The 12,408-nt window shown below is 42.7% G+C and overlaps 1 protein-coding gene across 2 annotated transcripts; it reads right to left on the bottom strand.

Moving 5' to 3' along the window:
• Positions 1-8,795: 8,795 nt before the first annotated feature.
• LOC122918029 (T-cell surface glycoprotein CD1a-like) lies at positions 8,796-12,408 on the bottom strand. 2 transcript variants are annotated; one of them, XM_044266183.1, is made up of 6 exons: positions 12,192-12,408; positions 11,465-11,731; positions 10,494-10,772; positions 10,021-10,299; positions 9,601-9,691; positions 8,796-9,457 (listed from the first exon to the last, which is right to left on the bottom strand). In XM_044266183.1, the coding sequence occupies exons 1-6, from the start codon at positions 12,292-12,294 to the stop codon at positions 9,412-9,414; spliced, it is 1,065 nt and encodes a 354-aa protein (XP_044122118.1). In that variant the 5' UTR covers positions 12,295-12,408; the 3' UTR covers positions 8,796-9,411. The 2 variants fall into 2 exon arrangements, with proteins under 2 accessions (XP_044122118.1, XP_044122119.1); XM_044266184.1 differs by having other exon boundaries at positions 12,234-12,408.

Here is a 12,408-nt window from a genome sequence, read left to right as displayed (position 1 = left end):
ATTAATATTTTATGTAGCATCCATCACATGTTTGAATACTTTTAATTGCTGGGCAATAAACTCTGTTTTCTTTCTAAAAATATAAAACAAAGTAACCACTTGATGTTTTAGTGTATGTGTACATGGAGACATGATGCCCACAATGAGGCCAATTAACACAGCTACACACTTCACATCCTAACCCTCTTCTTTCCTTTCATTTTTCATTTTTAAAAATTTTTATTCAAGTTCCAGTTAGTTAACTTACCGTGAACATTAGTTTCAAGTGTGGAATTCAGTAATTCTTCACCTACCTAAGACCCAGTGCTCATCACAAGTGCCCTCCTTAATGCCCATCCCCCATCTAACCCATCCCCACCCACATCCCTCCGTCCATCCTCAGTTTGTTCTCGATCTTTAAGAGTCTCTTTTATGGTTTACCTCTCTCTTTTTCCCCCCTATGTTCACCTGTTTCGTTTCTTAAATTCACATATGAATGAAATATGGTATTTGTCTTTCTCTGACTGACCTACTGTGCTTCGCATAATACCCTCAAGTTCCATCCATATTGTTTCAAATGACAAAATTTCATTCCTTATTTTGGCTGAATAATCTTCCATCGTGTATATGTATGCTACATCTTCTTTATTAATTCATCAGTCGACAGACATTTGGTCTCTTTCCATAATTTGGCTATTGTCAATAAATGCTGCTCTAAACCTTGGGGTGCTTATGTCCCTTTAAATTAGTATTTTGTATCTTTTGGGTAAACACCTAGTAGTGCAGTTGTTGAGTTATGGGATAAGTTCTATTTTTAACTTCTTGAAGACATCCATACCGTTTTCCAGAGTGGCTACACCAGTTTTCATTCTCATCAACAGTGTAAAAACGTGCCTCTTTTTCTGCATCCTCACCAATATCTGGTGTTTCCTGTGCTGTTAATTTTAGCCATTCTGACAGATGTGAGATGATATTTCATTTCACTTTTTATTTGTATTTCACTGATGATCATTAATGTTGAGCATATTTTCATGTGACTCTTGGCCATTCTTCTTCAGAAGAATGTCTACTCATGTCTTCTGTCCATTTCTTAACTGGGTCACTAGTGTTATTGGTGTTGATTTTGACAAGTTCTTCATAGATTTTGGATACTAACCCTTTATCAGATATATCATTTTTCAAATATCTTCTTCCATTCCAAAGGCAGACTTTTCTTATTGTTCTTTCCACTATGCTGAAGGTTTTTATCTTGATGATGATAAAATACTTTATTTATTTTATTTTATTTTATTTTATTTTTTCAGTGTCCCAATATTCATTGTTTAGGCACCACACCCAGGGCTCCATGCAATACATGCCCTTCTTAATACCCACCACCGGTTCTCCCAACCCTCCCAAAACCCTTAGTTAGTTTCTCAGAGATCACAGTCTCTCATGGTTCATCTCCCCTTCGGATTTCCCCCAACTCACTTCTCTTCTCCTTCACCCAGTGTCCTCCATGTTATTACTTTTGATCCACAAATAAGTGAAACCCTATGATAACTGACTCTCTCTGCTTGATTTATTTCACCCAGCATAATCTCCTCCAGTCCCGTCCATGTTGATTCAAAAGTTGGGTATTCCACATGGACGGGACTGGAAGAGATTATGCTGAGTGAAATAAGTCAAGCAGAGAGAGTCAATTATCATATGATTTCACTTATTTCTGGAGCATAACAAATAGCATGGAGGACAAGGGGAGATGGAGAGGAGAAGGGAGTTGAGGGAAATTGGAAGGGGAGGTGAACCATGAGAGACTATGGACTCTGAGAAACAATCTGAGGGGTTTGAAGTGGTGGGGGGTGGGAGGTTGGGGTACCAGGTGGTAGGTATTATAGAGGGCACGGCTTGCATGGAGCACTGGATTCTTAGGATTCTTAAGATATGAATGTTTTTTACACTTTATGATGTCACTGAGGTCCCTAAGTTATGATCCAATATTTTTCCTGCCCTCTTCTTTTCAGCTTCATTATTTTCCATAGTTCTGTCTTCCATATCACTTCTTCATTCTTCGTGGTCATTACATCCATTTGATTTCACATCTCGTTACAGCATTTTTTGACCTGATTGGTTTTTAGGTCTTTTATCTCTGCTGTAAGGGACACAGGGTGTCTTCTATAATTTTCCAAGTACAGTTAGTATCCCTATCTTTGTTGCTTTGAATTCTGGGTCAGGCATATTACTTATCTATTTCAATTAGTCCCTGACTGTGACCTTTTCTTGTTCTTTCTTTTGGGATGAATTTCTCCATCTTGGCATTTTGTCTAGGTCTCTGTTTTTCTTCTGTGTTTTATAAAATCCTGTTATGTTTCTTGCTTTTTGGAGAAATGGCCTTATGAAGAAGATATCATATACTGTACAAGGCCTGTTGCTTCACAGAGTGTCTCTGGTATGTGTTATGTGTACTCTGCTACTGTGTTTTGACTATTCTTCCCCTCAAGTCAGTCATCTGCAGAGAATATCCTTGACAGTAGGGGAGGAATGTTTGGACTTTATCCAATGTGTAGTGAGTTTTAATTCTGTGTGTTCTGGTCTGCTTGTTAAATGAGACCTGACGTTATTCACTAGAACTGAAGTTTTGCAGAACTCTATGTGCAGTTGAGGTGGTGAGTGTGGAGATTTCTGCTAATCTTCTGGGGGAAGAGCTTACTGCTCTGGTTCTCAGGCACACTTCTCCAAGAAAGAAAAGCACTTGCAGAACATAAGGAGTGGGATAGGCCTCCACTCCTGACACTCTTCCGCTTACTGAGTTTAGTTTATGTTAGTTAGTTAGAGGCAGGGGAGGGGAAAAGCACCAGCACCGCCCTCCATCCATAGAAAAGGGATTCCCTACCACTGCTATCAGGGAGCACTTCCAGAAGAGTGAAAATTCTCCCTTGATATATCTCAGGTGTCCCTGAGATCCCTCCCTTCACCCTATCTGAACCGCTACCCACCAGGCAGCAGAGTGACCCCTGTGTTCAATTCCAGGCATTAAACCTCTAAACATTAGTGACCTGGCATGTCAGGGACTCATATTGGTTGTCTGGGGTAAAGTCTTGCCACATTGGGACTGGTACAGGTTTGTCCCAGAGGGCAGTTGCACCAAGGCACAGGGGCATGGAATGTGTGGTAAAGTACAGCAAATAACAAGCGTCTAGGTTAGTCACCCTAGGAAGTGTCTCTGTGCCTATGCTCTGTGGTGGGTGTAATGGTGCCCATCAGCTCTTTTGTTCCCAGAAAGATAGTGCCACCTCTTTCAGATGAACTCCAAAAGGTGAGATAGTCTCTCCCATGTGTCCCAGGGGATCCTCAGATCACGCTGTCTGTTCCCAGACTTCTTCACTCTTTCACAGGAGCACTTCAGTGCCCACTGGACTTAACATTCATACTCACAGCATTGACCTCTAAAACTCTAGTCTTTAAGCTCTAATGCTTGTAAATTTCACAAAAATCAACTGCTCTTGCTTTCTTAGTCAATGGCTGTGGGAAAGTATTTTCCGCCTGTGATACTCTGCCTCTCTCTCTCTCTCTCTCATTTTCTTTCCTCTATACATGACCAAGGCTCCCTCTCCTCCACAGAATCTATAATTGTATCTCACCAAAAGGATGACTCCCCATGTCCTACCTTCTATGATGTGGTTTCTTGTCTCCTTCTAGTTTTGTAGTTTGTTCAGTCAGTCTTCATATTATTATCTTGTCTATTCAAAAGGATTTGATATTCATCTAGCTATGTTTCAGGATTGAAGCAAGTGTAGGGTCCTACTACTCCACCAACTTAGCTCCTTCCCACCAACCCTCTTTATTTTTTTCTCTTTTTCTTTTCTTTTCTTTCCTTTTTTTTTCCTTTTCTTTTCATCTTTCTCATGCTGAAAACACTTTGGATCTATGCTCTTAGCAAACTTCACATATACAATTACTCCGCCTTCTTTCCTAAGGATTCCATCCTCAGTCTTGTTTCTCTGGTGCTAAAAAATCTGCATTCCATCCCACCATGCACCTTCTCATCCAGGAAGGAGAGAGCACCTCCATTGACCAGAAGAATCAGTTTTTGTGGAACTTGTGTCACCGTGGGCAGTTGTCTGGCCCTGAACCATCACTCTCAGTGAAGATGAGAGGCATCTGTCTGATGATTGGCCTGAACAGCAGGTTACCCATCTATCCTTCAGCCTGTCTCATTGTCAAGGATGCTTCTCCTGATGGTCTCAGGCTGATCAGAGCCCAGAACTACACATAATGGTGGAGTCAACCAACCAAAATCCACATGGAGGCCATGTGAGGGTGACAAGGTGGTCTGGAAGTGAGAGAAATAGCCAGCAATCTGATCCACGTGGGAAGATTGCAGACATCTCATGATTTGCTTTCCCCATTCCCATATTTTCACCTTTGCCACCTTTCTCATTTCAATGTTATTTTCCAGAAATGTTCACAGACACAGTGCTGAGAAACTGCTTGTGGTTCCTATGAATGTTCTTCTGCTCTGGGTTCCTCTCTCAGCCCCTAAAAAAGATAGAATTAAGTTCCTTTCCCCTAGTGTTGACAAAGAACCCTTGTGTTGACAAAGAACCTTTTTTTTTTTAATTCAATTAGCCAACATGTAATACATGATTAGTTTTTGTGTAGTGTTCAGTGACTCATCAGTTGCATATATACCCAGTGTTCATCACATCATGAGTCCCCTTCAGTGCCCATCACCCAGTTATCCCATCCCCCACCCACCTCCATTCCACAATGCCAGTTTGTTTCCTAGGGTAAAAAGTCTCTCGTGCTTTGTCTCCCTCTCTCATTTCTACCCATTTACTTTTCCATCCCTTCCCCTATGATCCGCTGTATCAGTGAAACCATACAATAATTGTCTTTCTCTGTTTGATTTATTTTGCTTAGCATAATACCCTCTGGTTCCATCCATGTTGATGTAAATGGTAGGTATTCATCCTTTCTGGTGCTGAATAATAGTCTATTATATATATGAGCCACATTTTCTTTATCCATTAATCTGTCACAGGATATCTCAGTTCCTTCCACAGTTTGGCTATTGTGAACATTGCTGCTATAAACATTGGGGTGCAGGTGCCCCTTCTTTTTACTACATCTGTATCTTTGTGGCAAATACTCAGTAGTGCAATTGCTGCGTCATAGAGTAGCTCTATTTTTAACTTCTTGAGGAAAATCCATATTGTTTTCCAGATTGGCTGTACCAGCTAAGAAACTAGATAGATACACAGGGAAAAGGGTAAACACTGCAGGAAAGCAAAGCTTTCAAGCCCCCAAAACACGGAAGACATTTTCCACCCCATTACCTCACACTCAACATGTCCCTGCTGCATTTCTGGGCTTGAAAATGGTTTTTGTGTTAATTCATAAAACAAAGAGTAATTAAAGTCTAGCCATGGAAGTCTCCACTCTCACAGCCATGGGGGTCATCAGTCACAAAGGTCCATCTTTATTATACATAGAGTCTGTCTGTGCTGATCGGCTTATCTGCTGACATTGATTTATAACCCCCAGACACTATTTGCAGAGGCAGAGGGAGAGGCCTGAAATGCATCACCCACTTTACATGTTGCCTAGTGAGACTGGACCAGGTGCCCCTCTGTCTTCCTCTGTTAATTCCCACACTGTAAACTTGTATCTTATTCATGGTTCATTTAGTGCCACATGAACAGACACTTCTCCAAAGAAGACATATAAATGGCTAGCAGACACAAGAAAAAATGTTCATCATCTTTCGTCATCAGGGAGATTCAAATCAAAGACACATTGAGATATCACCTTACAACAGTTAGAATGGCAAAGATTAACAAGATAAGAAACAAAAAATGTTGGAGAGAATGTGGAGAAAGGGGAACTCTCTTATACTGTTATTGGGAATGGGTACAGCCACTTTGAAAAAACTGTGTGGAGGGGCACCTGGGTGGCTCAGTGGGTTAAGCCTCTGTCTTCGGCTCAGGTCATGGTCTCAGCATCCTGGGATCAAGCCCCATGTCGGGCTCTCTGCTCAGCAGGGAGCCTGCTTCCTCCTCTCTCTCTGCCTGCCTCTCTGCCTACTTGTGATCTCTCTGTCAAATGAATAAATAAAATCTTTGAGAAAGAAAGAAAGAAAGAGAAGAAAAGAAAAGAAAAAAAAAGAATAGAAAAGAAAAAACTGTGTGAAGATTCCTCAAAAATTTAAAAATAGAGCTGCCTTATGACCCTGCAATTGCACTACTGGGTGTTTACCCCAAAGATACAGATGCAGTGAAAAGAAGAGCCATATATACCCCAATGTTCATAGCAGCAATGTCCATAATTGTCAAACTGTGGAAAGAGCCAAGATGTCCTTCAAAGATGAATAGATAAAGAAGATATGATCCACAAATACAATGGAATATTACTCAGCCATCAGAAAGGATGAATACCCAACTTTTGCATCAACATGAATGGGACTGGAGGAGATTATGCTGAGTGAAATAAGTCAAGCAGAGAAAGTCAATTATCATATGGTTTCACTTACTTGTGGAATATAAGGAATAACATGAAGGACATTGGGAGAAGGAAAGAAAAAGTGAATTGGGGGAAATTGGAGGAGGAGACAAACCATGAGAGACTGTGGACTCTGAGAAACAAACTGAGGGCTTTGGAAAGGAGGGAGGTAGGGGGGATGACTGAGCCTGTTGGTGGGTACTAAGGAGGGCACGTATTGCATGGAGCACTGGGGGTAGTGCATAAACAATGAATCTTGGAACACTGAAAATATAAAATTAAATATAAAAAAACTTTCTGAATTATATGCCATTTATTGGTGATTTCAGTGTTTAAAAAAGCCCTGAACTCCAGAACTGTGGGGCTGACTGGTGTTCCTAAGAAAAAGAAGGTTGTATGTGCCTCATGACAAAACATTCGTGTAGGTAAGACATGATCAGTCTCCTCATGCAGGGCTGTGGACCATGAAGTCAGAGGTAATGAATTATCAATGCAGTGAATCCAGGAAAAGGAATAGGGCATTCATGGCATTTACATGGAGCCACTCCAGAGAGTGCTAAATAAGATCTGGGACACTATGATGGCATCATGGAAAAGGTGGTAAAGAGCTATATATGTAGATTTATGAGGTGTAGACTGTTTCCTATTTGTTTGCTTCTAAAAGCATCGTGGGAAGAACAGCTGTGGGGCTGAAGGCCAAACACCTTGGCAATCATAGTGCCCAAGCTGGGAAATGTTACACTTTTTTTAAATTTTTTATTTTTTATACACATATATTTTAATCCCCAGGGGTACAGGTCTGTGAATCGCCAGGTTTACACACTTCACAGGCGGAGGGGGGTTGGGAGAAGGGGAAATGTTACACTTTTGAGCTAATATTTCACCATAGGGATATACGGCACAAGACACTATCTTTAGTCAGAAACACATAGGAAACCAGGCTGTGGAGTCTTCACTTGGCAAGTGTTGTGAGCAGAAGCTCCTAGGAGCAGATGCTTCCACCCTCATAGTCCCCCCAGGAACAATGGCTCAGTGTCTGTCCCTCAGTGACTGTAACGGAGCAGCCATGAATTCCAGGAGGCACTGTATGCACGCTCCTTGCTGGATCCCCATTCATTCCTGAGCACGATATGCTTTTTTAAAAATTAACATATAATGTGCAATTTCTTTCAAGGGTACAGGTGTGTGATTCATCAGGCTTACATACTTCACAGCACTCACCATAACACACACCCTCCCCAATGTCCATAACCCAGCCACCCACCCCCTCCCCTCCAGCAACTGTTTGTTTCCTGATATTAAGAGTCTCTTATGGTTTGTCTCCCTCTCTGGTTTCACCTTATTTCATTTCTCCCTCCCTTCTCCTACGATCCTGTCTTGTTTCTCAAACTCCTCATATCAGTGACATCATATGATAATGTCTTTCTCTGATTAACTTATTTTGCTTAGCATAATATCCTCTAGTTCCATCCACATCATTGAAAATGACAAGGTTTTTTTTTATGTCTGCATCGTATTCCATTGTATATATATATATACCACATCTTCTTTATCCATTCATGTGTTGATGGACATGTAGGCTCTTTCCATAGTTTGGCTATTGTGGACATTGCTGCTATAAACATTGGGGTGCACGTGCCCTTTTGGATCACTACATTTGTATCTTTAGGGTACACACCTAGTAACCTGAACACAATTCTCTTGCTCTCTTTCCCAGAGCATCTGTTTTTCAGTCAGGGACATGCTTGCACTGCTACCTCTGTGGCCTCACCTGTATCAGTGCCTCTCATATTTTATTTACCTGAGAATGCCTTGCTGATTTTGCTAAAATGCAAAGTGATTCTGTCTCAGCTAAGACCAAGACCCTATATTTCTAAGAAGCCCTAAGGTGACAACTCGGCTGTTGTCCCTGAGCACCAGAAACATTAAGGCCCTGAACCCTGCCTTCCACTTTTTATTCAGAATACTTGGAGCAATAGGTCCACTCCAGTATGTGTCTATAGTAAACAGCTGGATGGCCACAGGTAAAACTGTTTCTCCTCACGACGTCAGAGATGGAACAAGGAGCTGTGAGGGTGTGAAGTCCCTCAGCCAAATGAGAGGACGTTTAACAAGGAGAGCACCAAACATCTCAACCACGACAAACATATCAAGAAGGAAAAGAAGAAGAGAGCCTATAAATTTGACAAAAATTGAACACAGTTTTTATTGAGCCCATATCCCATGCAAGTGAGACACCTTACCAAGAAGAGGGGAAAAAAAAGAATATATATATATTCTTTGGAATATATATATTCCAAAGAATATAGAGTATAGAATATGGAGTATATAGAATATGGAGTATAGAATATGGAGTATCTGTAGAATATTTTTTCCATTTCTTTCATATATATATATATATGAATGGCATGGACTTTGCTCTCAAAAGACCTAACCATTATAGAATATAGAATATATATAGAATATAGTATATAGAATATGGAGTATAGAATATGGAGTATCTGTAGAATATTTTTTCCATTTCTTTCATATATATATATATGAATGACATGGACTTTGCTCTCAAAAGACCTAACCATTAGAAGGGCAAAAGGAACCCAAGTAGGAACAAAAAGGGTTAAGGTTCAGGAATAGGAATAAGTTGTGAGAACTCTCACTTAGCAGGGACTTCTTCCCGTTGTGAATCAGGAAGAGTTCTGGAGGAACTGACATTTAATGCCTGATGCCCCATGGAGTTTCTTGGACTTCATTCTATCCAGAGTTAAATTTTGAATTTTAAAGTTCCAGAATCAGGCCCCACAATGAACATCACTAAATTATATTTAGGATATACTGACAACTGATCATTAAGAAAAAAAAAAAATGAAAGACTAAAGTTGCACGTGGACAGTTGCAAGGACATCACCGCTATGCTGGATTTAGGTAGGCTCTGGTCCCTGGGCTGCTGGGAGGTCACTCCAAAGGGAGGCCAGTGCACTGCGGTCTCCAGTGTGTTTTCCTGCAAGGAACAGAAGAGGAATCATTCTGCACCTGGAGGTGAGGATTGCTAGGGGGAAGGGCACTGGGACTAGGAGGGGTGAAAATTGACTAAAGTTGGGAAGACACATGGGAAAGAGCAAGAAGGTGGCTCCAGAGACTTACCAGCACTTCCAGAGCCACAACACCAGACCTGCCAGAAGCACCAGGGGCACTATCACTGCCAGGAAGATCAAGCCCGTGGAGTGGGGATGCTCTGTGGATATGGTGAAGAGAAGGCATCATTTCCATTAAACCAGATTGAAGTGTACCTCCTTCATCCTCTTTGCACTTTTCATCTTCTACCTCACCAGCCACCCTTCCTCTCTCTTCTCCCACCCCTCCTCAGAGATGGAGCCTTCACCCAACCCTCCACATGACCCACATCTGCAGGATCTTGACCCTCAGCTCTTCCATTTCTTGGGTTAATGATTTTTTGTCATTTTTGTTCTGGTGTCCTTAGATTCCCAAATTTTTCATCAGGCTCCCCTGCTCTGCTTTAGCCCTACTTGCCCTTGTCCCATCTGGGTCCCAGCTCTTTCTCACCCCAGTAAAGAACCATGTCCTGGCCTCCTAGACTGCTGTGTCTCACTCTACATGACAGGCCAGCTGCCTCCTTGAGTTTCACATCCAAGGACACCTGAAGATACCACGTCCCATCAGCATGGGGCAGGATGTCGCCTCGCTGGGTGCCCTGGTGCTCCTGCTTGTCCCGCATCCACATCACCCACACAGGCTTTGGGTAGAAGCCGGAAACGTGGCACACTAGCAGGAGACGGCCAGGACCGGGACTGGGGCCAGTGGACAGCCAGGCCTCTGGCTTCACTGCAGGAGAGGACAGGTATTCACAGAGAGAGTGTAAAGCTTCACATCATTCCAGAGAGACACGTCGCTCTACCTCTAGAAACCTGTCACCATCCTCCCTTCTCCCTCTTGACTTCTCACCCTGAATTTGAGGGAATGGTGCAAATGTATGAGTGCAGAGCAGAGAATTCATGGAGGGAGGGAGCAGGACGGACCTTGCCGCTGGAGATGTGTCTTCCCTGCATCAAGAAGACCCAACAGGAGCCGGGGGCAGGTGTCACTGAGAAGCTTCTGTGTTATTTCATTGCTAACATGGTTCTGATTGAATAGTCTACAGATCTGTTGAGCCCTTCTTCCTCCTTTTGGAGATGGCCACCATGAGGTGTTCTGGAAACTCAAGTGGTCTGTTCCTTGATAAGCAATCTTCAGGAGGCATACTGATGCTTCTCCAAAGTGAGAATCACAGCTCATTACTGTCTGAACCTGAAAGGGATCTAGGGAAGAGAGACTGTGAGTTACAAAACAGGGACAGTAAAAGACGGAAAATGAGATGAATGGAATTCATGGAGGGAAGAAGTAGAGGGAGAAATTTAGGGGATTATAGGAAATCAAGGGATTATAGAGAAAGATTTGTTTGAGGAGTGGCTCAGACAGTGGAGAAATGGTGGTTGCTGGAGGTGGAGAGAGAGGTGAATGTTTGAGGAAGGAACAAACATTCGAGGAGAGACATAAATGCGATGGGTACAGAATAGGGAAGGCTTCAGCGGGAGAGCTAGGGTAAAAAACACCCTAGGATGAAGGGAGTGTAGTGGGTACAGGAAACACATAGAAAGACATTGATGATGTGATTGAATGGAGAGAAATGCACGGTTCAAGGAGTCAGTCACAGAGTGAGGGGGCTAGTGTGCTTTGTTGGATGCCAGGGAAAGGGGTGGTCATGGGAGACACACATGGGAGACAGGAGAGCACAGCCGACAGTCAATGAGAGGCGTGGGAAGTAGCAGAAGACATGAAGCTTTTCAAAGATCAGGATCTGGATTCTACCCCTAGATGGATGTGATTCCATTTTATGGCAGAGAGAGGTAAGGTTCAGAAGCGAGTGGAGTTCATTTCCCACAGGAATAAGGAACTCAAGGAGACACGAGTGCCTGTCACCTCCGTCCCACCCAGAGGGATCTGAACTCACATTCAAGCCGCCAATCGCTGATATGGTTACGACATGTTGAAATAGTTATAATGGAGTATCTGTAGAATATTTTTTCCATTTCTTTCAGTTCATGATTGCTGAACTTGCCCTGGGACCATGGCTGTAGGTAGATGAAAGCACCGGTCTTGTTGTCCCAGGCATGAGTCTGCAGCTCATCCAGCCATGCTGAACCTTGATTTTGTGTCCAGGAATGGTTGTAAAACGATGTGGTCAGGATAATTCGGAAAGATATCAGCTCCTGGAAGGCTATAGCAAAAGAACAGAATAGGGAGGAGTAGGAGGGCATTGGGAAAGGGAAAGAATGGAGAAGAAGGTGCCAAGGAGGGGAACCAAAGTCTGAGGACTGGGAAGCCATAATTGTCTCAGGAAAACAGGTGCTGCCCCAGAGCACTGAGCTTCATACTTATCCTTCAGAAGAGAATGGGTCCCTGAGGTCAGGGATGCTCAGATGAACCGGGCTGATACTCTTGACCCCAAGTATGACTGCACACAGAGAATGACACAAATTCACATATGTACACATACCCACACATGGAGATTATACATATGCACACACGTGCACATCTATAAGAACAGATATACAGAGACACACCTCCACATGTACACCCACAAACACACACAGAGATGCACTTAGGCTCCAAAGCATATACACACATAATCAAATGTACACAAACACATGGACACACACACACACACACTCACTCACATGTACAAAATTGCACCCATTGAGCAGGGTCAGAGTTCTCACCATCTTCACTGTCACCATCTGGGAGGAAAACCACTAACAACACAAGTTGCAGGAACAGCATTGTATTTGCAGATGTTCTTTCTTTCTCTTACAAAGTCGGTCTTTGCGTTTGTTCTAACAAACCTACCCCACACACAGCCCTTTTCTTCTGACTTCCTTCTCCACACCCCAGCCT

This window comes from Neovison vison, chromosome 10 (genome assembly GCF_020171115.1).
Source record: "Neovison vison isolate M4711 chromosome 10, ASM_NN_V1, whole genome shotgun sequence".
NCBI classification, from domain to species: Eukaryota; Metazoa; Chordata; class Mammalia; order Carnivora; family Mustelidae; genus Neogale; species Neogale vison.
This window is presented reverse-complemented; position numbering and strand designations above follow the sequence as displayed.

Coding starts and splice junctions, on each gene's coding strand:
- LOC122918029 (XM_044266183.1), bottom strand. CDS start 12,294: ATGCTGTTCCTGCAACTTGTGTTGTTAGTGGTTTTCCTCCCAGATGGT. Junction 9,692..10,020: donor GGACATGGTTCTTTACTGGG/GTGAGAAAGAGC, acceptor CCATATCCACAG/AGCATCCCCACTCCACGGGC. Junction 9,458..9,600: donor TTGTGGCTCTGGAAGTGCTG/GTAAGTCTCTGG, acceptor TGTTCCTTGCAG/GAAAACACACTGGAGACCGC.